This window comes from Cordyceps javanica, chromosome 1, assembly GCF_051103115.1.
Source record: "Cordyceps javanica chromosome 1, complete sequence".
Taxonomy (NCBI): Eukaryota; Fungi; Ascomycota; class Sordariomycetes; order Hypocreales; family Cordycipitaceae; genus Cordyceps; species Cordyceps javanica.
Window position 1 is genome coordinate 1,564,359 of NC_139295.1, and position 23,597 is coordinate 1,587,955.

The window sequence follows — 23,597 nt, forward strand, 5'->3', positions numbered from 1 at the left end:
CAAAACATTCCCTGCTCTGGCATATCCGGCAGGCCATGACTGAACCTCTACATGGTGCTAACGGTTGACCAACACAAGCTGCAGAACAAAGAAACCAAAAACTCTTACCTTAATATTTTTTTGTGTGAGAGAAAGGCAATCATGTGTCGTGAAACCTACTTCTATAATCATTGGCTGTGCATGGACGTCAGGTCTTGGTTTCTCCGGCTGCTACCGTATGAGGACTGTGGAGGCTGTGGGAAGGTCACGGGCGAGCCCTGCGTGGCTGAGAGAAAGACTGAGCCCCTTCCCTGTTGGGATTGCATCTTGCTCAAGAAATGGATCGAGCTGGACGGTGAATGGATGACGAGGGACAAGGCCATCGCGAAGGGCTGGCAGCCACCACTACCTGAGTGTGAATAGAGGGCAACTCACACGGGCGGAAGAGCAGCGCAAGCTAGTCCTATACCCCGGTGATCATAGGTTTGGGAAGAGCAAAGATGGTGCCCTATAATTTGCTAGATTGGACGAATTTTATCGTCATTCGAAGACGGAATCAAATATTACAATTTGAATCACTGTCTATCGTCACGCTATAAAAAAAGCATATATATATATAATAAGATTCATTACCGCAATATTGGAAAAAGATATCTGGAATTCTTTTCTGGAAACGTGCAGCATTTGTAAAATACTATGTCTGATAGCTAGCAAGCCTAGTAATATGGTGCAACCATAGCATGACTTCTCTTCGCCAGATGCTGTAAATCTTGGTATCACATCATAAGATCAACAGGTTTCTTAGTTCTGTGATTTGATCTTCAATAAAAAAAACTTGGCCTATCATGCGCTCTTCGGGTATCCTGACTGGGCCAGTGGACTATTCTCGAAACTGTTTCCCTCCGCTTGAACATTTGAGAGGCAAGCATCGATGCTGATAATTACAAGAAGAGGCAAAAAGGGACAGAATTGGGCTGAAAATGTGATGACCCAAATATATCCTCATCTATTGCATCTGCGGTCACATTAGGGGAGACGACCTACCACCTGACGCCAAAAAAAGTGTGCTGGATGCCAGATGTTTACTGGCGAGCCGCTCAAGGACCAATCATTCTACGTCAAAGCCAGGATGGCTTTGATGCAATTTCGGAGGTGCGTCTGGAGTGGCAGATGTGTACAGTTTCATGCTGTTTGGGTATTACGAGATTTCGCCACCCGTAGTCGGCTGGACGCCGTCCTACTCGTTGTGGCAAACAGAGTTATGAATGGATGAGACCGCTTCTGAGATGCTTGAAATATGCATTCAACTCAATAAATAGATAGTGAACGTTCTTTTTTGAGAGTGAAACAGATATCCATGCCTCATTGATTATGAAATCGCACTCTCCAATGTGTCAGGTCACGACACCCGTAGTACGTATGGCCAATACAGCTCAATGTGAACGCACAAAATGGACAAAATCGGTATTCCAGAGAGTACAGAAGCACAAAAAGAGGCAAAAAAAGAAAGGCAACTCTGAGGCTAGCTGTTTCACAATGGCGTGCTACGTGTGCCATTGTCACTGACTTGGGGCGGTGCGGCTTGGCTTCGATAGTGATCGCCAGCCTTTTGCTGCATCATAGACCGGACATATGAAAGCCTACGCCAAACTTGACGGGCTTCTCACCAGTGAAATAGGCTTATGCGCCGGATTGGCGAGATTTTAGCGTACTTCAGCCCATGGCAGCCCGAAATCGTGGCATAGTATAAGAGGAGGTGTTGTCTGGGGTATGACCGTTTGGACATCAAGTGACTGCTATTCACGGGAAGACTGTGGCAATTATATGAAAGGCTTGCGCTTGTATTACTCGTAGATGTGGTACTACGACGACGAGGACACGGCAAACGGGAATGATTGGCCATGAGGGCTCGGCGGGTTGCGAACCTCGCGAGACTACTGTATTTCGTACAACTACGACAGAGATTTCCAAGCATTGGTATCGAGAAATAGAGTCTGTTGAGAATATATATATAGACCCAGGGTGCCTTTGTAGGTTCGCGGAACTAGGAGCTTCAAACAGCAACACAACCGGCAGCAACAGGCACTCTCCATCCGCCGCCCCTTTCACCAAACTTGGCAATCTTTCAAGTGCTGGTCAGACACATACGAGAGTAGCCATAAGCTGCACCAGACTGTTTCCACAGAGCTTTTGATAGTGAAAAAACAGGCCAGAATGTGTCGCCAAGACTGGACCTATATTTACTGGATGTGCAACGACTTGAAGTCCAAAAGTTATGTCCTGATCCCGGATGGTGGCTGCGGTGGCTGTGGCGAGGTCAAAGCAGATCCCTTCCTTCCAAAGAATGGGTACGTTCTCTCACCATGCCCAAACTGCATCTCGCAGCAGAAATGGGTCACGCTGGACGATATCTGGATGCCGAGCGAGTTGGCGGTGTCGAGAGGTTGGAAACCACCGCAGTAAGCCTCCGTGGCCACTGGTCGCAGGGCAACTTGAAGAGGCTGCTGCGAGCGCATAAGATTTGCGCAGCACGGAATTCTGACAAGGTGAGTTTCATGGTTCATCAAAAATCGTGGTTTAGACTCGGGAGCACGAATCACAACTGGGCGAATTTCTTCTCAAACCTCAATCAAAGTTTCACTGTTACCACTACAAATCTATCACATGTGAGAAATTGTGCATCTAATCATCACTCTGACAAGATATATGGCCAGGAAAAGATTGAAACACTTGAAAAAAGGACGTAAGGCGGCACGCGTCACAAACTGCGCTGTGTTATAAGGCGTAGCTTACTCCCACGCCACGTCAGCTCAACGCCGCCCGCCTGGTAATGAAAGATAGAGCTGGCAAGAAAGTGTACAAAGAAGGATATGAAAACTTCCGTGAGGTTGAGACAACTTATATAACCACCGAAACTGTATTTGTGACTGTTGAAAGAGCGTGAGAAAAAGACCTGCTTGGAAGATGTGCTTTAAATCCGTGGTAGCGCGACACATCATCAAACGAATGCGGTTATAGCCACCGCCTGCTTCCTCGGCCGAGGAGAAGGACTATTGCTACTAGAGTATATAATCTTTTATTATGAGATACTGAAAGAGAAGAAAACATAATGCGGAATTTTCTGATGCTACTATAACAATGGTTTCTGATATCCAGTGCCTCAACCTGATTTCCTAATTTTCTACCGGAGCTGGAGATTGACAGGAAATTACTGAAATTAGAAAAAGCGTGGATTCCAAGGCCAAACAAAAAGCTGAGACGGAGCATGATCATATACCCGATTAAAAATCACTGTTGGAGAGAAAGTCGATCAAGAGAAAGCTCGCCCCCCACTCTAGCTTCACTTTCTTCGCATCAACTATCACGTTGTTTCAGCTTGCAAACTATGAGCTGTTCCTTCTAGACAGCGTTTGATGGTCAGTACTTCTCTTGATATTCAGTCTTTGTGAAACAAGAAAGACGAAGAAGCGCCAACCTCTGCGTCGACCAGTACTGCCGTCAGCGCGATTACTACCGCGGCAAGGACATCAATATAATGGGCGGCTACGGCGCATGTGCGAGCTTGCTGGTCCTCTTCTAAGGTTGTTGCTGACGAATTGAAATACCTTTCCTGTGCAAAGGCTGCAGAGGCTGCGATGTATTCGTATTGGGTTCTCTTTCACGGGTCTTGATTCGAGCGTGGTACGCGCGAAACCTGGCCGATGTGGCAACCCGATTGAGATATCGTAGGCCATTTGAGAAACGGGTATGCTTTGGAATGTCCCGCTGCACTAGTATACTGGCCCCTTCTTTTTGTTGTTTCTCGTCTTTTTCAATACTTACTATGCCTTGTTTGGACAGGTCCGTGGCTGCCCAGAGGTTCGGCGGCAAGTGACGCTCTTGGTGAAGGAGCAACTCTGTTGTATTGATGCTGGGCCAGGACACCAGTGACGGACAATACTCCTGCATCTAAAAAACTCAAAGACTAGACATTGAAGCTGATATTTACAACTCTGATATTACTCAAAAAAAAAATCTAGCAAAGGCATGCCCTGTTTGTTCCCATCGAGTCGTCCCTCCACTTACACGAGCTAGGACGACGCCTGCCTGCACCATGTGCGTCGAATATTTCACCTTCACACCCTTTCTCTGCCACCACATCGCAATCAATGAGCGCTATACTGCTCCCGTGGACGGCTGTCAGAGGTGCGGTCACATCCAGGAGACTCGGTTGCGCAAGAAACCCGGCGCCCCAACGATGCCGTGCGCGCAGTGCTGTGACGGAGGTGTCTGGGTCATGAACGAAGGCGAGTGGATGACACGCCGCCAGTCACGAGCCTGGGAGAGGAACATGGACCATACACGGGAGGTAGAGCGCCGGGTGGCAGATCTCACAGTTTCGCGCGAGGAGCCGCCGCAGCGCCCCCAGCTGGCAGAGGAGGCTTCGGAGCAGGTGGCGACGACGTCGTGCCCGATGACGGAGGAGGAATGGGAGGATGCGTTCGACAACGACACCTCGGGTCATGAGACGGAGTATGTCGACCCTACCGCGTTTGCAAGGACCCTCGACCGGGTATGGCGAGATCTGTCTGTACGGTATGGAATTTGTCCCCCGGGGCCCTGAAACTCGGATCATCACTATAAGTATGAATGGATTGACAAGCGATTTGCAAATATATAGTTATTGGTACACTTTACTTTGCTGAGCAAGCCTATTGTCACGGGCTGATTTCCTGCAGCGATCAAAATTCTCTACTCAAAAGTTAAACACAAATCTGTGCAAAAGAAACAAACCATTGTGTCTCGGATAGTAACGTGGACAACTCTCTCCAACGCCAATGACTGCCACAGAATACTTCATTCCGCCGCTCGTTGGGTTCAACTACACCCCCGTAAGGAACCTCTCCCAACACCGTCGCTCCCACAATCAACATGATCAACACAAAATCAAATAACTGGTCTGCATGCCGGCAGCCGAGGCTTTACTGATGCTGCTGGCCCTGCCAATTCTGTGGCGGTGGAGGTTGCTGGCCGCCCTGCGGCGGAGGGGAGTAATAACCCTGCGGAGGGGGGCCATAGTGCTGCTGCGGCGGTCCTTGCTGATACTGTCCGTTCTGATACTGTCCCTGTTGGTACTGGCCCTGTTGATTGTACCCCTGCTGGTTCTGGGCCTGCGGTTTCTGACCCTGCTGCTGCTGCTGCTGCTGTTGTTGTTGGCCGTTGTGGCCGCCCTGGCCGCCGTTGGCCATGGCCATGACGTCGGGACGCTTCTCGAGTGGTTGATGGAAGTTGCAGACGCCGCATACGACATCCTGATACCCCGAAATGGTGAATGGAATGACAGGCTGTCACTATTAGCATAATACATTCGCGCGCTTGGGGGACAAGGGCGACGCAGGGTGCGTTCGATTTCGGGTAGCGCGCCCTTCAAGTCAACGTACAATATAGCAGATGGTAAAGAATGGGCGCTCCTTCTGTACGCGGGCGCCCATGTTACCGCAATGATGGCACTGGGTGATGAGGCCCTCATAGCCCTTGACCTCGGAGCGGAAGGTCTGCTGGCCGCACACGAAGAAGAAAGCCATGGTGTGCTATGTCGGTCGGATATATGTGTCGCGATGTCTTTGGCGCTGTGGTTTTCCTTCTATCCCGCGATAAACCGCAGTTACTCAGAGGGGGGGCTAGAAAAAAGAAGACGGTTTCGAGAAGTTGCGAAGCGGGAAATTCGAGATGACCGGGGCGGAGTTAAATTCTTGGCTCTGTAGGATTGATTCGTCGAGCCAAGCAGCGGGGTGTGCAGCGAGAGGTAATAGGCGCGTGCCGCACGAATGAAACCGCATCGGCCGATTTTCTGATTTGGAGACAATAGGAAAGAAGAAAGAGAGGTATCAATGAATGCGTAGTTGTCGAAGAGGTAAGTCAGTTCTGAGGATGGAAGTGGTCAAAACAGGAAAGTTATCGATTGCAAGCGCCACTGGTGACGCAAGCAGAAGAGCTTAAACTTTTAGCGGCCTCAATGCCTGGGGAAGCCCCCAATCAAGTACCTATTTGCCCACCTAAATTTCGGATGGTTAACATCCTTGCGCTATCGATAGCCTGTGGCGCGTTCTTTACCACCTTGCATGTGGCGCAGCTGCTAATACAGCCACTGAAAATAACTCCACCTAGCCATATTTTCGTCTTGTAAATTTATTATGCGTTCACTCTCTTTTTTCTTTTCTTTTCAACCTAATTCTTGTTCCAATTGCTGATCCGGGTTGCTCGTTGGATATCTGTTCCAAATTCATAAAACATATCTGGCTTGAACACCATTCCACCCAACGATCAGTGCGGCTAAACTCACACCACCGAGCGCCGCCGCACGCGCAAAACCAACACCCAGCTGCACGATGCTTTACGACCTCAACATTGCCTGGTCGCCGTCCACGCCGCCAGAAAAGCTGCTGCAGACCCTCGCCGCGGCGTACAGCCTCGGATACTCGACCGTCGCCCTCAACCACCTCCTCGAGCAGCCCGTGCACGCCGCGCCCGCCGCCGCGCCGTTCCCCCAACTCCAGCCGCCGTCGTCGTCGACCGGCACCCAGACTTCTTCCCTGCCCAGCGCCGTCCTGCACCGCGCGACTTTCCCCCTCGCCGACCCGTCGGCGCCCAACTACCGGCTGGGCGCGCTCGCTGCCGTCTACGACGTGCTCGCCGTGCGGCCCACGACGGGCGAGGCCTTCCAGAACGCGTGCCTGACGCTCGACGTGCCCATCATCTCGCTCGACCTGACACAGCACCACCGCTTCCACTTCCGGCCCAAGCCGTGCATGGCGGCCGTGACGCGCGGCGTCCGCTTCGAGGTGTGCTACGCGCAGCTGCTCAACGCCGACGCGCGCGGCCGCGCCGCCTTCATCGGCAACGTCACCGGCCTGTTCCGCGCGACGCGGGGGCGCGGCATCGTGGTCAGCAGCGAGGCTCGGAGCGCCCTCGGCCTGCGCGCGCCGGCGGACGTGGTCAACCTGCTGGGCGTGTGGGGCCTGCCCAACGACAAAGGTCTCGAGGGCCTGAGGTCCCTGCCGCGCAGTGTCGTGGTGAACGAGGGCATGAAGCGCAACGGCTTCCGCGGCATCGTCGAGGTCGTACAGACAGTCGAGGCCCCGGGAAAGACCCCCGAAGAGACCGACGGGCCGGATGCAGGCACGACTGGCGCTGGCGCGTCCACGTCGGGCGGGAACAAGAACCAGAAGCGCAAGCCCGGACAGCAGGAGGATGGGCAGCAGATTAGCAAGCGGCAGGCAAAGAGAATGCGGCTCGCCAATCGAGCGGCAGCCGCCAGTGTAGACAAGTCCGGATGAGACTTGGCGGAGCGGCCTGACATGACATATGATACCCAAGACTACGATGTATGATAATGGAGCGACATGACGAGCTCTTCAATTTTGTGTTACTATGGATAAAAGGGAACCCGAAAAGTTTACACCTGACCCTTGCAACAAAGGCAGAAATAGAAACAAGAACAGAAAGCAGACAGACAGACCTATCGACGTGCATATCCGATATACTAAGAACATCTAGAATTTTTTTTAAGTCTGGACAACTGGGGCTTCGGGACCAGCCGTGGCTGGAATCATCAGATTGCCCAGGTCCAGCTGGCTGCTCAGCGTAAATCCAGATAGGTCAATCGGTAGTGGCGGAGGTATCGTCGCTGCTGGCTGTGACGGGGTGGTGTTTGTCGGGCCGACGACAGTTGGCTGCCCTTGGACGGCCGACTCACGCGGCGCAGCTGTATCTGGCGTTTCGGCCACCGGAGCGCTGGTCGTTGCGGGCGCCGACGATGAGGACTCGGCGGGCGCTGGCTCCGCGCTGGGACTTTCTATTGGCGGGACTACCGTGGAAGAGCCGCTGGCTGTGGGCGCTTCACCTGAGGGCTTGACCTGGCTCGACGAAGACACTTGGCTGGTAGTGGACGCTTCAGCCGGAGCCTCGACCTTGCTTGACGAAGAGTCAGGTTTGTTAATTTCGGCAGCAGGTGGCGGTGGCGAAGGAAGAGACGAAGTCGATGGCGGCCGAGCTGTTGCTGCTGGGAGGCCGGGGCTGAAGATGGAGATGACGGAGACACCAACTCCATTGCCGTCCTTGTTTGGCGTAGCTTCAATGACCTTGGAGGAACTTGACGGCGCGACAATTTGGCCCGCAGGGGGTTGGGCGCGGCCGGCTCCTTGAGCCGTGATAGTCACAGTTTGCGTTACAGTCGAAGCCCGTTCCGTTCTGGTGATCGTGGGAGCAGGGCCATCCGCGTATGATGTAATGGTGATAAAGGATAATCGAATTCTGGATGAGGTTAGGGATTGAAAATTGAGCTTATGAAAAGATGACATACACTTCGGACGTCGGAATTACTGCCCCGGCAGGAGGCGCATTCGGGACGCGAGACGGGCGCGGAGGGTCGTTGAGATTCGAAGAAGCTCCACGGCCTGGCTGTTGCGGTGACTGGGTTACCCTAGATCCTTTCATTGGTATAGTGGGTGAGATGACGCTTGTCAATGTTACATCTTCTCCCTTGCTTGGGCTTGGGTTGAATGGGTTTGGCTGTTGAGGCTGAGGTCGATTTGGCTGTTGGGGCTTGGGCCGATTTGGCTGCTGGCCTGGCGGTTTTACAGGTGATTGCGTTCCACCTGGTTGTGCAGGCGTCGGTGTGATGATACGGCTGAGGGTGGTTTCGTCCTCCTCGCCCGGAGCTGGGTTAAATGGGTTTGGTTGCTTAGGCTTAGGCTGACTTGGCTGCTGAGGCTGAGGTCGGTTTGGCTGTTGACCGGACGGTGGATTTGGAAGCAATTGCGTCGCCCTTGGCCCTGCAGGTGAAGGCGTGATGATAAGAGCCGTCGTGGTATCGTCGTCCTCTCCTCCTTCAGGGGCCGGCGCAGGCGCTTCTCCGCTGTTACCCCCGTCCTCCTCAAAGCCCCGAATCAACTGATCCAGTTGATCTGGATCGGATAGTCCTCCGGCCGCCTTTCTGGCGTGAACTGGTCCAGCAGTGACGACCTAATCCCGGTCAGCAAAGCAGTCGTGCCCACGGTCTGTTTCATTCTTACTGTGGCGGCCGAGGCCAAGAGAGCGTAGATAGCGAGCAACCGCATTCTGAAAAGCCTCGGGACTTATTCTAGAAAGAATGCTGGCGCCCGCCAGATAGCACTTTGAAGTAACGACGTTGAGAGACGAATTCCTGGTAATGACTGCGAGAACGGGCCTGCCGTTGAGAAATAGAGGGCGAGAGTAGTGGTTTTGGTGAAGATGCGAACGAATGAGCATCGGGTGATGCCGAGCGAGCAAGTCAAAAGAAGGGTTGCCTGCAGCCGGGGCAGCGCTTGACTTTTGTTCAAAGGCTGAATGGATCTTTGCACCTAATTAGTGGATTAGGATGAGGCTTGTTCAAAACAAAACGACCCGTCCACTCCCCTCGGAAAGATGTGAACCAGGAGAAGAAGCCTGCCGTACTAACCGTGAAGAAAAGCTGCGTTATTAGGGGCCCGCGCACGAAATGTGCATGGATTATCTAGAAGAAGATCATGATAGATGGGATGACAAGCAGGTTCAACCTTTGCACAAGGTGGTAGTTGACAAGCGAGAGGGAAGGAAGAGAAAATTCAGTGGATGGCATTGCGAGAATGGGCAACGCGGCCGCGTTTCAATGGGCGGGTGGTTGTTTCGGTGCAGCCAGCCTGCGACGAGGGTGAATAAAGTTGCATACTGATTAGTGTACGCAGCAATGTATAAGAAATATGCGCTGCTCTGCGGCGTATGATGCGAAACCCAGGGTCAAACCTGGGCTGGTGGGCGACGCTACTGGTGATGAGACGGATACGGTTACAGGATGATGCTGGGCGGGTTGGTCAGCCAGGGTCGGAGTATTTCTCCAGAGCGCTTGCGACAGAATCTGGTTTAGCGAGATTTCCCGGAGAAGGAGAGTTGATTAGCATGGCTGCATGGGAGCGTTGGGCAACGGAACCCCTCATTGGACATGCAGCTGTTGATGGCGATGGCGATGAAGCACACAGCCCATGGAAAGCAGAGATGCATGAACCATGCTGGCGTGGCATCCTGAAAAGTGGTACGACTTGAGCTTTGGGCTAGGCCGTTGGTTCGGTAATAGCATGAGGTCACTATCGAGAGGCGAAACTGGTCTGCGGCATGGATGGAGGTAAGGAGGCAAGGGTAAGAATGCCATGGCTACATATGCGGGAGGGACAAGGTCAGGTCGTGTTGGCGACGCTGCACGCACTGTGATTGCACTGTAGCGGCACTGTAGATGAGACAGCCAAGCCTGCGCGATGGATCAGATAAGGGGCCGACCGACTCAGCACCTATATCACAACTGTGGCTTTTTTTCCCATCAGTGCCTATATAATTGAATAAGTCGCGGCAAGATGCGGCTTTGCCTTTTTGTGAGGCACGTTGTAGCTAGCACCTAATTCAAGGCGCAAGGCTGAGTTTGGCCGCCGCTGAGGATGCCAAGTCGGCTTGTTGAGTTGACCAGATTAAATGCCTACCAGTAAGCAAGTGTGTGGTCTGAAAAGACTTTCATTGGCACCACCGAAGCTATAGTATACCATGCAGTAATGTCTACGATGAAGTTAAGCTCTGATTCAACTCTACCAACCCGGCCACTTATTAGCCAGGACAAGACTGTGGCGCGCCCAAGCCTAATCTCGTATCCCTGCAATTTGGCTTCCACGCATGTGCGCTTCTGCAATGATGAGAGCAATGGGCCGACAGCGTCCAATGCGTTCACATTCAGTCTTCGTCCTGCACCAATGCATGCACAGCCCTGATCCTAGAGCGCCTCGGTTGTGCTACTGATGATAATAGGCAGTATCACGGTACGCGCATGACACCCACCGCCCTGAGCTCCCACCGTCCCCCGGCCACAGGAGCAGCTCGCGACATGCCCACAAACCCGCCCAGGAAACGGGGTGACGGACGATGCGGGCTGCCAAGATGAAGACTGGGTGCCTCCCATGTTCGTATGTGGTTGATGAGTGCTCTCCCTTCATTTGCACTTCTGTTTCGTGTGCACAAGTTGTCGCTGACCCAAGCACCTCATGGCTCAGCCGCCAAGTGCGACGAGGCAAAGACTGCACGGCAAGCGATACTTGCCACAGAAACAGCCAGACGTGCCGCGGCCAGTACTCGCTTCGCCCTACCGTGACGATGGAGGCCAAAGTTGCCAACGACTACGAAACAGGCCGCTTGGCGTCTCGCCCGCTCAGGCGCCGTAGGCCAACGCCTCGCTCTCTGAATGAGGTGCAAGCTTTCGGATACGAAACTAGCGCTACAATGACTTGCTTTGCTTCTGTACGTTTGTGTTTTGGCTATCCGAGCTCACTTTAGCAAATACAATGTAACATATCATGTTATGGCTAACATGACGGCGCACTAGTCTGCTACATAGGTCATTTATCTCTAATGAGACGCCGAAGCTGCGCACTCGAGAATAGACTCTCGCGTCGGCCTGCACAATGGAAGGCATCTCCTTGACCATGCCAACCATGCATTACTTTTATCATCTTAACTATGTGCACATGATCTCCGACTTTTTCATGTTATGCTAGCGCGTACACGGTTACCGGGATGATCCCGGGCTGACTAGGGCCTCGGAGGCCTTCTGCCGCTACGTCTTGCCAGCAACTGACATTGCTAATGAGTGTATTGCTGGTGTGACAGAGGCTCGGGGCGAGCACAATGATGCTCTCAACAGAATCATCGACCCTACAGGGCTTGACTCTGCGAGGCGCGACGCTGCAGACGCACAGATATACGCACACATTCGGCCTTTGGCTCTTTAGAGTGTTACTGCGGCCTGCAACGAATTCTGCGCTAACCAGTCGCCACTTTACAAGTTTCAATTCTTGTTTTACTGTGAATGATGTAGTTGCTGACAGAGCGAATTTAGATAGGTCGATTGCTACGGAATTTGTCTAGGCGCATGTGACGAACGGGCAAGATAGGCAGAAAGGGACTACTTTGCTGAGCCCGTTCCGTCCATCCCGGAGAGACAAAAATAGAACGGCAGTCGCAATAGTGTTTCTTTTGCTCAAAGACTAATTCTATTTGTTGTTGTTGTTGTTCTAGTTGTGCGCAGAAGAGTGTTTCGCAAAACGGTCGTGGGCGAGGTCGCTGGCGTGGAGGATGATGGAGTTTAGAATGTGAAACAACCATCGACAAGTGTTTTGCAAAGCCGGCCGCCCGGCCCGAGAGTGTGCAAGGTGATACAGACATCGCCGTATTTCCAGACATTTCTTATCCTTGATGCACGGGCTTTGCGTTGCAGGTCGCTTCCCGTCATTGTTTTACCAAGTAAGTAGGCGGCCGCTCTGTTGTCATTCGAACTGGTAAGTAGTGCAGCTTTTCCACAAGAAGAACAGGCTGCAATCAATCTACCGCGTAATATTACTGTAATAGATTTTCTAGCGTAAATGGCAAAAATGCGTAGCAAAAAAGGACCAGAGCTAACGCTCCCGTTAACAGCTCTCCAGATCGCCACGTCTCTGCCAAGGGGCGTCCAGATCGGGTGGCGCAACGCTCCGAAGGATGGCACAAGTACCTTGACCTGCTAAACTCGGGCAAAAAGATACATACCTCGTTGCACTAGGTTCGCCGGCAAGGGTCCATGACCTCACTGGGCGTGTTCATCATGAGGAATCATTTTCCTGAGCACAGTCATACATTTTTTCTCAGCGTCGCGCGATTGACAATGTACTTATTGTGATGAAAAGAAGCCAAATCTCTGAAAACTGCCCAACGATCTTTGCGCTGCAAGGATAAGCTTTGCAAAAATGGCCGCCACACATGTTCTTGATGATTACTACCTGGCCATCACGGCCATTGTCACGGTCGGCTTTCAGCTCCTGTGTTTCTTCATCGCATACTCCTTTCAGTTTGACAAGATTACTGGTACGTATATGCAGGAAAACCCTCCACCCCCAAGACATACAATTCCCATCAGCTTACATCATAAAAAAAGACCTGGCAGGAGGCCTCAACTTCACCATCCTCGCCGTCCTCACGCTCGCCCTCAGCGGCAGCGGTGCGCACGCGCACCTGCATCCGCGGCAGCTCGTCGTCTCCCTCTTCATGATCGCCTGGTCGCTCCGTCTCGCCGGCTTTCTCTTCTTCCGCATCCTCAAGACGGGCAAAGACGAACGCTTCAACGAGATGCGCGGCAAGTTCCTCTCCTTCCTCGGCTTCTGGGTCTTCCAGATGCTCTGGGTCTGGACCGTCTCCCTGCCCGTCACGCTCATCAACGCGCCCGCCGTGGCGCGCTACCCGCAAACGAGTTTCGGCACCGGCAGGGACATTGCGGGCGTGGTCCTGTTCGCCGTGGGCTTCGTCTTCGAGGCAGGCAGCGACGTGCAAAAGTATCTGTTCAGGTCCAAGCAGACGCGCGAGAGCAATCGCACCGCGGTGTGCGACTCGGGCTTCTTTGCATTGTCGCGGCACCCAAACTACTTTGGTGATATCATCATCCAGTGGGGTATGTTCCGAATCTATATCCTTCCTCACATCGTCTAAAATGAAAGCTCACACGCCGATAGCCATCTTCATGATCGCCGTCTCCGCAGCAACCGACGGCTACGTTCGGGGACAGGCCTACAAGGCGCTGTACGCCAGCATACTCAGCCCAATCTTCATCACCTTCCTCCTCATGTTTGTCTCGGGCATGCCGCTATCAGAGCGCCCCAAGGCCAAGCAGCGCTACGAAAAGGGCAACAACTGGGAGGATTACAAGCGCTGGCTCGACCGCACGAGCCCGTTGATTCCGTTCCCGCCTCAGCTGTACGCCAGGATGCCCGTGTTCCTGAAGCGCACCGTGTTCCTAGAGCTGCCCTTGTATGTATTTGACCCGGCCAAGCACTCGGACGTGACGACACCGGGTGGTGGCCGAGACGGTGGCGAGAGCGCCGCCGAACGCAACGAGGGACGCGAAAGTGCCGATCAGCGGCTAGTGTAATATGGACCGGATGAATGATGATTAATAAGTTTCAAGGATTGTACAGCTGAAGAATTCCACGCCTTATAAGAAACTCCTGCTATCTGCTCGGAAGTCTCTGCGCCTTCTCGCCCCTTCGTGAACCTCTAACCCGTTCGAAGACCTCTAGTATGGATCTACGCCGTACTTTCTGGATGTGCGATAATCAATCCAAAACCTCTTGCGCCGGCCCTTGCCCGCTGCTGTCTGAGGAATGCTCCGAGTATGACTCGGAGCTCTCTGGGATGGGCACCATGGCGCTCTTGGTCCAGATGTGGACGGCTTTGGTCCAGTCAATGCCCGAGATGCAGCCTCCCCTGACGGAGACCACGTTCTTGACCTGTGCCGCAGTTGCCTGTTAGCTTGGCCACGGCCGCTGTATTGTCCGGGCTTGGATGAAAGGGTCGCCTCGCGATAGGTGATACTTACGTCTGTGCTATGAACAACTCTGGTGCCGCATTTTCGGCAGAAATAGCTTGACATGGTAACAATCTCTGTTAAAGAACTTCATAAAAAGCCAGAAAGTCGGCATCAGACAGTCAACTTACCAATACAATGTCGTTCCCGTCGAGGTTAGACGTCTGACAATGGCACAGCGAATGTCAGCACGCACACGCACACGCACACACAAGCATGCAGGAACGTGGGACCGCCAATATCGTAACACTCACGTGTAGCAGCTCAGCAGCTCAGATGGCGGGAGTTGAAATTTGGGAAAGATGGCCGACATGGCAAAGGCTGAGCTCGTCAGTGACTTGCACGCGTCGCAGTGGCAAATGTAGGTGGCCAACGGTGCTGCCAGCGGCGTCTGGAAGCGGACGGCGCCGCAGTGGCATCTCGCGTCCATGATGGCTCCGGATAAAAGATGTACGTGCTCAAACGTATAAAAGTATAAAGGTATAAACAAAAGAACAAGGTGAAGCAAGCCGCTGAAAAAAATAATCGAGGTAGAGTGTATTGTGTAAAAGGTTGATTAGAGGTTAGGCCTTGAGACGCTAAAACTTGAGCGAGGCAGGCTGCGGCGGGGTTGTTTGATCCGTGAAGAACGGTGTCGACGCGGGAAGCCGCCGTTTTTAAAATGTGGAAATACTCTTTGCAATGATCATAACTGCCGGGGGGCCGTTCGGAAACCCACTGACGAAATACACCTCAAGTTAACTTTGACACGCGTTTGTTGTTGGCAAGTCGGAAAATGTCTCCCAAGTTCACAAGCCTTGCCTCAGATTTGCGGCTCCCTCGTGAATAGCCACAGTCCCGGTTTTCCTCTTCAGCCCTGAGACAGTGCCTGAGCCTTTAAGCTGGCCCGCAAGTTCCCTCTCGATCATAGTGGTTTCTCACATGAAATGCATCTCATCATGGCAAATGATTGGCAGCTATTCACCGCTCTATGCGTGCAGCTGGTTGGGCAAGAAGAGGGCGTCTGTGCTGCTGACGACGGATTTGATGACGATGAAACTGGTATCCGAACCCCAACTATCCTTAGTAGCTATGCTCTGTAAGCCGCAAGAATTCCAATAGCAAAAACAAAAAACGCCTTTTGTGCGCCATATTTTGATCCCTCTCAGTCCATGGGCACCATGGCTATAACTCCATCGGTTGCGCGGCTGAATTGCCCGGCTGCCCGCCGTCCGTCCCTTCTGGTGGAATGTTGACGCCTTCCAAGCCTCGCTTGATAACCGCACCCTTGCGCTCGTACTCTATATTTCTTGGGACGTCAAAGTCCGCGCGCGCCATGAACCACAGTAACGTTTCGATCTCGGGTCCTCTAGGCGGCAGTGGTGGCTCGTTGCTCGCATTGGTCGCAGCCGCGCCATCATGCGCCCCATCTCCATCATCCTCGTCCTCGTCCTCTTCTTCTTCTTCTTCGTCGTCGTCATCGTCGTCAATGTCGCGCCGCAACCCCGTCCGTACCTTGTCTGTGCCCATCTCGCGCTCCTCCTTGGTGTATTCGTCGCCGGCCTCGTCGCGCACGTACTCGGCGATGCGACTCTGCGTCCACGCGCGCAGCTCGTCCCAGATAGCCTGCAGCCCCGCGATGCCTGCTGGCGTCGCCAAGCGCGCCGTCTCGCGGCCTTGCGCCACCAACTCCTCCACGTCAGGCTCGAGCTTCTTGCGCAGCAGCTGCGTCAGCACGTTCTCGTGTGCGCGTCCGGGGTAGTTGGTCGACGGGTGAACGGCGATACGCGTGAAGAGCTCTGAATTCTCAGCCAGACAGTCGAGCACCGTCTGGAGGTTACGCTGGAGGATCTGCGCCGAGGCGTGCAGTGAGTCCCTGATAGATCAGGCTCGAGGTCAGACAACGGAGTTTCGTGCCGCAGGGATTGGCAAAGAGTCTCCCAACTTAGGGTTGCCCAACTTGGAGTAGTTACAGGAGATAAACTCACGGATGGGGAAGGGGGTTGCTCTTCATCATGTCCATCTTCAAGCTCTGGATGCTGCTCGACAGCTGCGCCAGCCTCGAGAGTATCTGTTCCACCGACTTGAGTTCATCGTCGTCCAATCCCAAAGCCATTGCCTTTTCGGAATGTGATTATCGATATCGAAGATTGTAGACAGTGGCCTGCCGTATTGGGCGGGCTACTTTCCCGTTGCAACGGTTGCGAAAGATCGACGCGGAAAGAGGTTGAAGGAGGGACGTGGGTCAGGCATCATCAGTAGTGGCACGCGGGCTGCTAGTTAGCAGGTGTGCCATGCCAACACTTGCGATACCAAGTTGTCACACTACACAACCCTAGATTTAGCTGTTTGTACTTGCAAAAAATAAGGAATTTTTTTATTGAATAAGTTATTGCAAAACTCGGGCTTCAATTTGTTGAATTATCGTGCATGTCCTGTGCTGAGGTGCTTGTAGCCTGGCGACCTTGGTAGTGACTTTGAAAGACGCTGCTTAGAACAACTCACGGCTTGTCCTAGAAATTACGTGAGAAAAATCGTATCGTTTAAGAATTAGCTGGTTTTTCATTTTTATTTTATTCCGGTGGTCAAGAAATTGCCGAGTTCCTTTCTGACGCGTTTCCATTCACCTCTCTACACTATCTGCTGACTTTGAGATAACCAAGAATGGCGTGCCATGACCTCCCCAACAGATTATCTCTCGAATGACTCGTCAGAACTAGCCTAATGAATCAGCTCGTGTATTGCCTTTCTCGTTTGGACTGAAAATTGTACAAGGTCACCGGAATCTGCCAAGTACCCAGAAAGCTAAGTGTCAAACTCTGCAACTATGTCGCTAGGAGAGTATTCTAGCAGCACGTCAACCAGTTCTGGCTTCCATTTCGGAACCTTTTCAAGCGCTTTTCTCATGACGCCCTCATCCATCCCGCTTCTGAGATACCGCTTCAGTAACAGCTCCAGAATCTCTTTCTGGCCCCGTCGCGCGGCCATGGCACATGTAATCGCGTCGGAAAACTGTGCCGAGTCTCTGGAAAGGCCGTCTAAGCTCAAGAGCTCTTTGACAACGGCCTTTCGCCCATTCTTGCAAGCTTGAGATAGCGGTGTGGTACTGGTGCTCCAGTTGCTCACACTATACCGACAGACTTGGTTTGGGTCTGCACCATTTTCAAGCAGTATTCGCACTATTTGCAGATTGCCCAAGCCGGCAGCCGCAATGAGTGGCGTGCTTGCATATAAATCCAGTCTGCCGTTCAACTCTCCATGCTGCACGGGCATGCCGACATCTGCACCGTGCGCCAGCAAGAACTTGACCAGTTCCATATTGGACGCGCTGCAGGCTTCAATAAGTGGCGAAGTTGAAAGAGATGCATATCCGACTTGTCTGGTACCATCTAGCGTGAGATTGGCCTTTTTATCAACCAGGTACTGAATCATTTGAACTTGATCACTGCTGTGCTTGTCACTGCCACATATTTTGATGAGCGCGAGCGTGTGGTCGTGAAGCTGGGTTGTCGTGTCGACGAGCCGCTTCATGATGCTCATGCTTCCGTGGTCCAGAGCCTCGCACACCAAGCAATGGCGTGTCTCTGACCAATCCGCTTGCAAGCCATTTTCCTGCAGATACTCGAACACCTCTACGTGGTTACCGGAAAAGACACGCCGCAGGCTCGCCTCGTCGTAGACGATCAATGCACCGGCTTCGTGGAGTTTCTTAACCACAGATAGGTGTCCCATCATAGCTGCAGCATTAATAGCGTTGAATGTAGCCAAGGTGCTATTCACACTGACTCCTTTGTCAACAAGAACATCTAGCATCACTTCGTCGCCAGCTGCCGAGGCGACAATTAGCCACATAGCAAACTCAATGCCCTGCGCGCGTAGACTGGGTCTGCATCTGAATAGTTGTAAAATCAGATCCCGAATACCTCCATTGAGAGATTTCACAGCTTTTTCAGCAGTCCAGTCTAGTCTCCGAAGAATTTCTGATCTGCTTTGTACCCAGTATGGTAACGACCAAAGGAAGAGAGCCTGCATATCTTTCATCGGTCTGTGCAAACCTGAGGGCTCTAAATTTAGGCCAGCATCTATCAAAAGCTGCATAATACGGGCTTCCTGTCCTGATTCGCGAATGTAAAGGCTTTCTTCTTCCCCTTCTTCCTCTTCTTCTTCTTCTTCGTCAATTGAGAATGGCACTCCCGACTCCAGATTAATATGAGAAAGTGTATTACTTTCGTTGAATGTCCGGAGAAAAGTATTGCAGACATTGAATGCGGTACTTTGCCAGACTCTAGTGTCTTTGTAAAATTGGCCCAGAACAGCTTGCGTCGAAGTAAAAAGTCCAGATGATAGTCTTTTGTCACTCAAGTAACGGTCCAAGACTTTGCCTCTGGGATCCGAGTCGTCATCGCTATAGTCGATGAAGGCAGCATATCGTTGACAAATTTCGTTGGATATAGAAATTATGGCGTTTACGTTAGCCCCGAGTTGGATACAAAGGATGACACCTTCGCGGCTGAGTTGAAAACACGCGGCCATGAGGCCCATGGCAAGAACGGATTGCTTAGTATCCTCAGCTTCATCCGCGAACGCATGGCTATATATCATGCGAGCTGCATCAATGTTCCCATTTGCACTGGCTATGACGAAGGCATCTTGAAGTAGCCCGCGATCTAGCTCAGTGATGAACATCCACTCGATATGCGAAAGGATGGCCATAAGAGTTTTGTCTCTTTTTTTTATGGCCGCAGCAATCCAGCCCTGGAGTTTTTGGCTATTGGACAAATTCTTCCCGTGAAAACCCTGCATGAATAACAGGGCGACCTTTGGATTGCCGCTGATGCAAGCGCTGATGTACCCCGTGAAGGCAATGCTGATGGTATTGAGCTCTCCACCTCTACAGTCATCTGCAAGACTGAGAATAAGCTGTGCAAAATTCGAATTGTCGTCAGTGCCGACAGTTCTAGCCGCAATCTGGAAAATTTGAGTAACATGTTTCAAATCCAGACTTTTTGTTCTCTCAATAATAAACAGCTTCAGCACGTCTTCACTGCCGAAAAGCACTGCAAGCTGCACTAGATGCTCCAGAGGGCTAAAATCTCCCCATGAGACTATCAGACTCCAGAAATGATCCAACGTCTCTTTATGCTGATTTCTGGACGCTTTCGAGAGAGACTTCGACAATGTGGTGTACGTCAGGCGAGCGCCCATCCGATGTCCCGCCCTGCCAGGTTCACTGGCAAGCGTTGCATCGTGAAGATGAGTTGCCAAAAATGCAACTGTTTGAGTGTGTCCATTCGAGGATGCTTCGGTGAGAGAATCTGCAATTACACGTAGAATAGAGTTTTGAGCTCTTGTGATAAAAGGTTTCTCAGTGATAGAGGTCGAAAAGTTGGTATAGTGAGCCATCAACATTTTGATCATGTCCAAGTGTCCATTCGAAGCTGCTATCGGTATAGACTCAAGCAAAGTCCAACGCATGCTTGAGTTCAGCCAAGGCAATGGATAAACCTTTTGAATCAAAGCATCCGCAACGTCTATTTTCCCCCTTGCAGCGCACTGTGACAAGGCATACTCGTCATCTCCGGTCAGCCACACGTAGCACTTGGCGTTGTACGGTGAGGCTTCTGTGCGCCGCACTTTGCTGGCGACGAGTTCGGCCATGCGTTTTGAGCCAAGCGGGTTCATAAGTGCCGCGGGGCCGGTTCCAAACAGGGACTTTTCCACTTTGTAGCCAGCCTGGAGAAGATGCACAGCGACAGCGCTCTGGTTGCCCTCTATCGCTGCATGCATAGCATCTTTGAAGTAGCCGCCAGCGCCGGGAGAAGCGCCAGCTTTCAGTAAAATATCTACCACAGTTGAATTCCCATAGTAGCTCGCGGCCTCCAACGGTGTTCCAAGAGGGTCCGGTTCATCAGACCGATCAATTCCGGTGTTGACATCTGCGCCTTCCGAAATGAGCAGTAGAACCAGCCTGGTGTGTCCCTGCATGGCAGCTGCTTGGAGAGCATGGCCTTTTTCTCCCCTAGTATCGACGTCCAGGCCCCAGCTGATAAGTAAGCGAGCCGCAGCTTCGTTCCCAGCGAGGCAGGCGCTTCTAAGTGGCGAGCCGTAGGGGCCCTCAACATCAAGACTCAAGCCAAGTTCGTGTAGGTACTCGATCATCTCGACATGGCCGTAATATGATGCTATGGCAATTCCATCCCGAGGGGCAACTTGCTCCGCGCTTGAGTTCATAGCAAGCAATCTTTTCAGGTTTCGAATGGAACCTCGCTTAATAGCTGCAGTAGCCAAGTGGGTTGCTTGATCTGCGGCAGACGGACGTGATTTTGGCTTGGCGAATTTCAGCAGCCAGTCAACGACCGCTTCCAAGCCAGTTTCCGTGCTCCATCGAACGGCCGCTTCGAAGTCATCTTCCGTCTCAAGAACCGAGCCTTGCTCAAGCAGCATCTGAGCGACTTCGGGCCTGTTCCCTCGACAGGCAGCCTCGAGAGCGCTAGAAAACTTCGCCTCGGCTCTTGCAGACGCCCCCAGTTCCAATAAGAGGCGAGCAGTCTCAATTTTCCCGTGAAAACAGGCAGCCTGTAACGGACTCCCGAGCCAGCCGCACCTAATATGCGCATTTGCATTGCGCTCATGCAGCATGCGAACAATTTCTGTATGTCCCCCAGCAGCGGCCAGATAAAAGCCAGTGTGTCCAATATCGTTGGTCGTATCAACATCGATATCGTTGTTTGCTTCAAGATATCTTCTCATGAGTGCCGTCAGGCCAAACTGACTAGCTGTGAATATCGGCTGGCCTTCTGTGCTCCATAAAGCACCAAAGAGCCTTTTGCGCGCGTGGTAGATGGGAAGCGCCTCAGCGTATAGGTGCATCCAGTCGATCCATAAGTAAAATGCAAGGCTAATCTCTGGTTCATTTCCGTCAAAAACAAATTCAAACATGATAGAGTTTGTTGGGCCCTCTAGGCTGTCCTTGTCGCCTGACTTTCTGACATGGTCCCACCAATGCAAAGCCGCATAGGAGTGAAAGTTGACAATAGGACCATCATCAGAAGTAGGTAAGTCATCCGCCTCCATATCTACGCATTGATGCAGGCAAGCTGCTGCAAGAATACTGTTGGCGCTTGGAGCGGCAAGCTCGGGTTCTCGCCGCAGAAAATCTGCCGCCGATGGATGGCAGAAGCGATAGATACCTTGCTCAGTGTCATACACGACTAAATGATGGCATATTCTGACAAGATCTCCACTTTCCCAATGACATTTCTCTGTCGTAGCAAGTTCTTGCTTTATTGCGTAGAGCATGGCTTCTCCGGTCAAGGTAGAGTTCCCATATAACAGCCAGGAGAAGACGTGGATAGCCACGTCCCGCGAGAACGAGCCTCCGGCGAGTAGAGACCCAAATGAGTCGCTATAGAGCTCGTCCAAAGTTTCTGTAAGTCCGCTCTCAATTGTATTAACAATATCCTGTTCTGAGGTCCTCGTACAGAGAAAATTCATTTGCAGTATTACCCACTGGAACCTGTCTGGTAATCAGTCATGCATCCTCTCGTGTGCTTGTTCTTCGATTGCCTTGCGACTCACATCTCTCTTGCACCTTGCTTTAGGACATCGATTATTCTCGTCACTAGAGCTGGGCCTATGTTGCCATGTAATAGCCGTGCACTGGAAACCGCGTCGTTCACCTGCCCATGGATGAAGGTTGTCATGTCACCGTCAGTCATCTTTGCTGAGATGCGAAGCCTCAAAGTTTGAGAAGGAAGTAAAGCCTCGATTTGCGTATCATTCCGACTCGATATGAGAATCTTTACCAGGCTTCCTGACATAGACAGTACCCGGTGAAGCAAACCTAGCAGCACAACTCGTGCCTTGTCGGACAATTCGTCCACAGCATCAATGACTAGGTAGGCCGGATTGGTCAAAGTCATCTCCAGAAGCAGCGAATAGCATTCTTCACAGGTCAAAACTGGAAGATCAATCTTGTCGGGCTGTGCTGCATCCAACTTTTGACTGTACAGTTTCCACAGCTTTTCGTCAATAGTGCAGGTCGACTCATCAACAGCGACGACGGCAAGCTGTCTGATAATGGACCTCAGAATAGCATCTGGCGAGGAACGATCGGGTTCCGTCATCAAATCTGCGCAGTAGAAGAAGGCACAGGGGACACTAGGTGTCGTTGATGCAGGAGTTCGCTCACGAAGGGAGTCGATAATTGCGGACATCAGAACAGATTTACCGCAGCCACGAATACCCTGTAAAATCAAAACTGATGAGGAGCTATCCCCTAACCAAGTACGATATGTCTCTTGCTCGAATATCCAGGTGCACGAGCCGGGAATCTTGGCCGCCGACATTGAACGATGATGGTCATGGACACGCGTTCCGGAGAGCCAAGCCAGACAATCGACACTGCGAGTTTGGCTCATTGACACCTTGATCATGGTAGATGTATCCATGACTCTCTGAAACTGTTGGTCCAATCTTTTGATAGTCTCAGAGTCTAAAAGGGAGACAAGTTTGAGGACTTCTTGTTCCTGGTCTTCTAGGGTATCCAGAACACTTGGTTCAATGATGACGGTGAATAGGCGGGCTGAGAAGACATCAGTCCGGGTGCTGTTATGATCTGGATAGAAAGACTAGACGGACCTGCGTGGGACCTATCAAAGTATTTGAGCGCCGTTGCTAAAGCACTGAGGATTGAGGCGTAAAGCCTAGTCAACGCTTCTTCCAAAAATACTGTCGCCGCGTTTGTCTTGTCTAGATGAAGCTCTTCAACCTTTGCGCAGCGTCCCATCATGCGCGTAAATGACTCTACTGCTTCGAAGATGGAGCCGTGTGCCTGTATGTCATCTAGCGCAATTTGGAGGATGAAGCGGACGGCGGCCCAGGGCAGCGCGGCATGAGCAGGGTCGTACTGCACAGCTGCATCTACAGCACCCTTGAACCGGTCCAGCCATTTGGCCATTTTCTCCAGCAAATCGCGAATGATGACGACTCGGCCGCTCGGGGTCTTGAATTTGTACTGACGTCGTATGCATAGCTGGCGCTTTTCATTGACAGTCTTGATGAGGGCCGCGACAATGTTACCTCTCCCGCCTGTGACTTGCATGAGCCTGGCTTTCACGCCAGGCTCCAGCTGACCGAGAGCCTTCTCCCAGAGCTGGGGTGATTGTGAGACTGGGAGCCGCTGTGAGAGCTGGGGATCAGCCATATCGAAGGGGGGTAAAGTTTACCGTCGATC

The 23,597-nt window shown here is 52.1% G+C and overlaps 8 protein-coding genes across 8 annotated transcripts; 3 read left to right on the top strand and 5 right to left on the bottom strand.

Moving 5' to 3' along the window:
• Nucleotides 1-4,072: 4,072 nt before the first annotated feature.
• On the top strand, nucleotides 4,073-4,582 carry V2A60_000494 (uncharacterized protein; the record flags this gene model as incomplete). The annotated part of the gene is made up of 1 exon (XM_083251863.1): nucleotides 4,073-4,582. One exon carries the CDS (start codon nucleotides 4,073-4,075, stop codon nucleotides 4,580-4,582), a length of 510 nt encoding a protein of 169 aa, XP_083107989.1.
• Nucleotides 4,583-4,940: 358 nt separating this feature from the next.
• On the bottom strand, nucleotides 4,941-5,543 carry V2A60_000495 (uncharacterized protein; the record flags this gene model as incomplete). The annotated part of the gene is made up of 2 exons (XM_083251864.1): nucleotides 4,941-5,303; nucleotides 5,400-5,543. The coding sequence occupies 2 exons, from the start codon at nucleotides 5,541-5,543 to the stop codon at nucleotides 4,941-4,943; spliced, it is 507 nt and encodes a 168-aa protein (XP_083107990.1).
• Nucleotides 5,544-6,347: 804 nt separating this feature from the next.
• Nucleotides 6,348-7,295, top strand: V2A60_000496 (RNA-binding RNA processing protein RPP1; the record flags this gene model as incomplete). The annotated part of the gene is made up of 1 exon (XM_083251865.1): nucleotides 6,348-7,295. The coding sequence occupies one exon, from the start codon at nucleotides 6,348-6,350 to the stop codon at nucleotides 7,293-7,295; it is 948 nt and encodes a 315-aa protein (XP_083107991.1).
• A 228-nt stretch (nucleotides 7,296-7,523) lies between these two features.
• On the bottom strand, nucleotides 7,524-9,077 carry V2A60_000497 (uncharacterized protein; the record flags this gene model as incomplete). The annotated part of the gene is made up of 3 exons (XM_083251866.1): nucleotides 7,524-8,271; nucleotides 8,321-8,982; nucleotides 9,033-9,077. 3 exons carry the CDS (start codon nucleotides 9,075-9,077, stop codon nucleotides 7,524-7,526), a joined length of 1,455 nt encoding a protein of 484 aa, XP_083107992.1.
• Nucleotides 9,078-12,773: 3,696 nt separating this feature from the next.
• V2A60_000498 (uncharacterized protein) lies at nucleotides 12,774-13,948 on the top strand (the record flags this gene model as incomplete). Its single annotated transcript, XM_083251867.1, has 3 exons — nucleotides 12,774-12,891; nucleotides 12,962-13,471; nucleotides 13,533-13,948. 3 exons carry the CDS (start codon nucleotides 12,774-12,776, stop codon nucleotides 13,946-13,948), a joined length of 1,044 nt encoding a protein of 347 aa, XP_083107993.1.
• Nucleotides 13,949-14,132: 184 nt separating this feature from the next.
• V2A60_000499 (Mss4-like protein) lies at nucleotides 14,133-14,813 on the bottom strand (the record flags this gene model as incomplete). Its single annotated transcript, XM_083251868.1, has 4 exons — nucleotides 14,133-14,306; nucleotides 14,396-14,441; nucleotides 14,515-14,547; nucleotides 14,638-14,813. The coding sequence occupies 4 exons, from the start codon at nucleotides 14,811-14,813 to the stop codon at nucleotides 14,133-14,135; spliced, it is 429 nt and encodes a 142-aa protein (XP_083107994.1).
• A 734-nt stretch (nucleotides 14,814-15,547) lies between these two features.
• V2A60_000500 (RNA polymerase II mediator complex subunit MED8) lies at nucleotides 15,548-16,478 on the bottom strand (the record flags this gene model as incomplete). Its single annotated transcript, XM_083251869.1, has 2 exons — nucleotides 15,548-16,238; nucleotides 16,351-16,478. 2 exons carry the CDS (start codon nucleotides 16,476-16,478, stop codon nucleotides 15,548-15,550), a joined length of 819 nt encoding a protein of 272 aa, XP_083107995.1.
• A 689-nt stretch (nucleotides 16,479-17,167) lies between these two features.
• Nucleotides 17,168-23,567, bottom strand: V2A60_000501 (ankyrin repeat-containing domain protein; the record flags this gene model as incomplete). The annotated part of the gene is made up of 4 exons (XM_083251870.1): nucleotides 17,168-18,248; nucleotides 19,932-21,438; nucleotides 22,206-22,946; nucleotides 23,003-23,567. The coding sequence occupies 4 exons, from the start codon at nucleotides 23,565-23,567 to the stop codon at nucleotides 17,168-17,170; spliced, it is 3,894 nt and encodes a 1,297-aa protein (XP_083107996.1).
• Between the last annotated feature and the right edge of the window lie 30 nt (nucleotides 23,568-23,597).